General features: G+C 39.6%; 1 protein-coding gene across 1 annotated transcript; it reads right to left on the minus strand.

Annotated features, from left to right (window-relative positions):
* Window positions 1–1,377: 1,377 nt before the first annotated feature.
* Window positions 1,378–2,259, minus strand: LOC144633478 (melatonin receptor type 1C-like). Its single transcript, XM_078492337.1, has one exon. The coding sequence runs from the start codon at window positions 2,257–2,259 to the stop codon at window positions 1,378–1,380; it is 882 nt and encodes a 293-aa protein (XP_078348463.1).
* Between the last annotated feature and the right edge of the window lie 420 nt (window positions 2,260–2,679).

Here is a 2,679-nt window from a genome sequence, read left to right on the forward strand (position 1 = left end):
GATAAACCAATCTCTGAAAACCAATAAAAACCAAACTACTTACATTGCAGCTGACGACTATTTTCGAGTTGCAAACAAAGCTTTAAGGTGCTAAAACACGAAAGGACGTGTCGCAGCGGCATTTTACAGCGAAATGTAACAGGGACAATTCAAAACACGTACACGCACAATAAAGCGGGACATACTGCAGTGACATGTCCCCGGAAAGTATCAGCACACACGAGGGGACGTGTCGCTGCAGGCCTGCAACAAGTCCCGCTACATTTTCTTGTGTTTGTTCATGTTGTGATTTGTCCGTGCAACATCTCACTGTAACAGTTCGCTCAGTATTTCAGAATTTGACTCCCTCGTAATCCAGACACGTTCCTATTAACTCGTCGTTAGGGTATATCAAGCGTTCAAATCCAATTTGTGACCGCCATCTTGGATTTAAACTCTTGAAAGACCCTGGGGACGAGATTGAGTCGTTTGAGTACCTTCTGTAACATGTGATCCATGAGTTTTAAGGTTACTGTGCAGGGGCGGGAAGAGGAGGGGGTTGCACGTTTGGAAGGACGTACAGGAGTGGTTAGCAAAAACTAGCCAAAAGAGACTTCAAAAAACGTATTTAATATTCTTACTTTACAATGCTGTTATATGTTCAATTCTTTCAATTTACGTTCCCGTTAGTTTTACATTATCCCTCTTTCATTTACTTTCTTCCGATTTCTTCCACAAGGAAAGCTCCTTATGAAAAAAATTTTCCATAAAAAAGGAAACGACACTTTTAAATTTGCAAAACAGGTTTCGGATGTACAACATCCATCGTCACTTATAAAATGAATTAAGTGCAACTAATGCCTTATATGCTTACAAAGTGTAGAAAAGGCTGCGAAGAGTAATATCATACAATAACATAACATAACAACATAACATAACTAACATACAGGGCAATAAAAGGCAGCTTATAAAGCTGCTACTAAAATATCAAACAAAACTATGACAAAATACATAACGTCTATGTACAGTAATAAGATTTAGATTAGAAGATTAGGATTTGATTAATGCTGAAAAGAGAATGTTTTTTACAGAAGAAAACAAAACAATTGCTACGGCCTCTTCTACCTATCACGGATACTCACTTTTCATCCATGTTATACTCTTGATGACTAGATATGAATCACTGAGAATTTTAGAGTAAGAGATCAAATCATGGAACTTAAACTTCGTTCAGTGACTTTAACGTTCCGTTATTATCCATATAACAATAACTGATTACTTATTATCTAGTTTTTTCAGTAACCAAAAATGAAAAAGTCTTAACCTTGCTTTTTTCACGACACCAATCAGAACCATTAATTTCTGCACAGTATCTTATATCAAGGCGATTTCGTGCAACTACATGCTCTTGTAGCAACACAACAGTGAAGCAAGGTTCTTCCTGAACTGTTGACTATGAAGTGTGTACACCACTGGATTGAGACAGGAATTCAACAGCGCGCATGCTGTAGCCACACGATACACTGTGCCGTACCCGCCAGGAATCACGGACTTCAGCATGGCAAGCACTGTGGGAGGGATGAAGCACACGATGAAGATGCCAGAAACAGAAATAAGCATCTTTGTTACCTTATTTCTGGAATTTGAAAGGGACCTTCCAGAGGAACATGGCACATGAACACGATTTCGCAGATACAAAATGATCTTCGTGTACAGGTATCCCATGATGCATATCGGCAGTACTGAATGGGCAAATGTCGAAGTGAGTTTATATGCAGTTTCAGCCGCCGTGTATTCTCGAAACGTTTGCAGGCACCCTTGTCGTTCCACATCGTAGGTGAATACTGCGACACTAGGTATTATCAATACGATGGCTAGGATCCATATACCGGGCACCAACCAAGATGACCGACTACCTCTAAGCTTTTTAAATGGATGTAGAGTGGCGTTATAACGCTCAAATGCTATCACCACCAGCAGAAAGCTCGAGGCTGAAGCCGCCGCCCAACCTAAGGCTCCACCGGTAATGAACTTGCACAGCAGATCTCCAGTAAGGCCACTTGGCTGCTCGATAAAGTGGCTCAAAACGCAAGGAGGAATGAAGAAGACGCCGACTAGAAGATCAGCAATGGCCAAGTGAAAAAGAAACCAGTTGATCGGGGTTTTCATTGCTTTTTTCTTCAGTATTACAAGACACACGAGGGCATTGCCTGCGATGTCGTGTATTATCATGGAGGCCAGAAACAGTGTGTACATCAGAGAGGGGGTCGATGTTGCCATTCTTTGATTCGAAAGTAGACGTTATCTGTATGAAAAGGTTTACAGTTGATTAAGTTTACACTGATTAACATTTGCGAAGCTGACTTACAAATGAGTACTTTGCGATTATTATTTATTAACAAATGCTGAACAGTGCATTGTGAACAGACTTGATGTCTATTCTTTTTAACGTGATCACATTCAACAGCATATACATGTGGTACACTGTTGTTCTCCATCCATTAACAAAACTAAAGGACAATGCCTTTTTTGCATGAAATGTTTACGTGTGACGAACCTATTTCAAGACCAGTAAAAGTTAATAGCACCCGAATGACGAAAGCAGACATTTTGGCAAAAAACGTAAATGCAAAATATTTTCTTGGCTTTGACAAACAATATTTCGCAGATACTCTTATTATCATTATTATTATTATTATT

This window comes from Oculina patagonica, chromosome 12, assembly GCF_052425735.1.
Source record: "Oculina patagonica isolate OP01 chromosome 12, crgOcupat, whole genome shotgun sequence".
NCBI lineage: Eukaryota > Metazoa > Cnidaria > Anthozoa > Scleractinia > Oculinidae > Oculina > Oculina patagonica.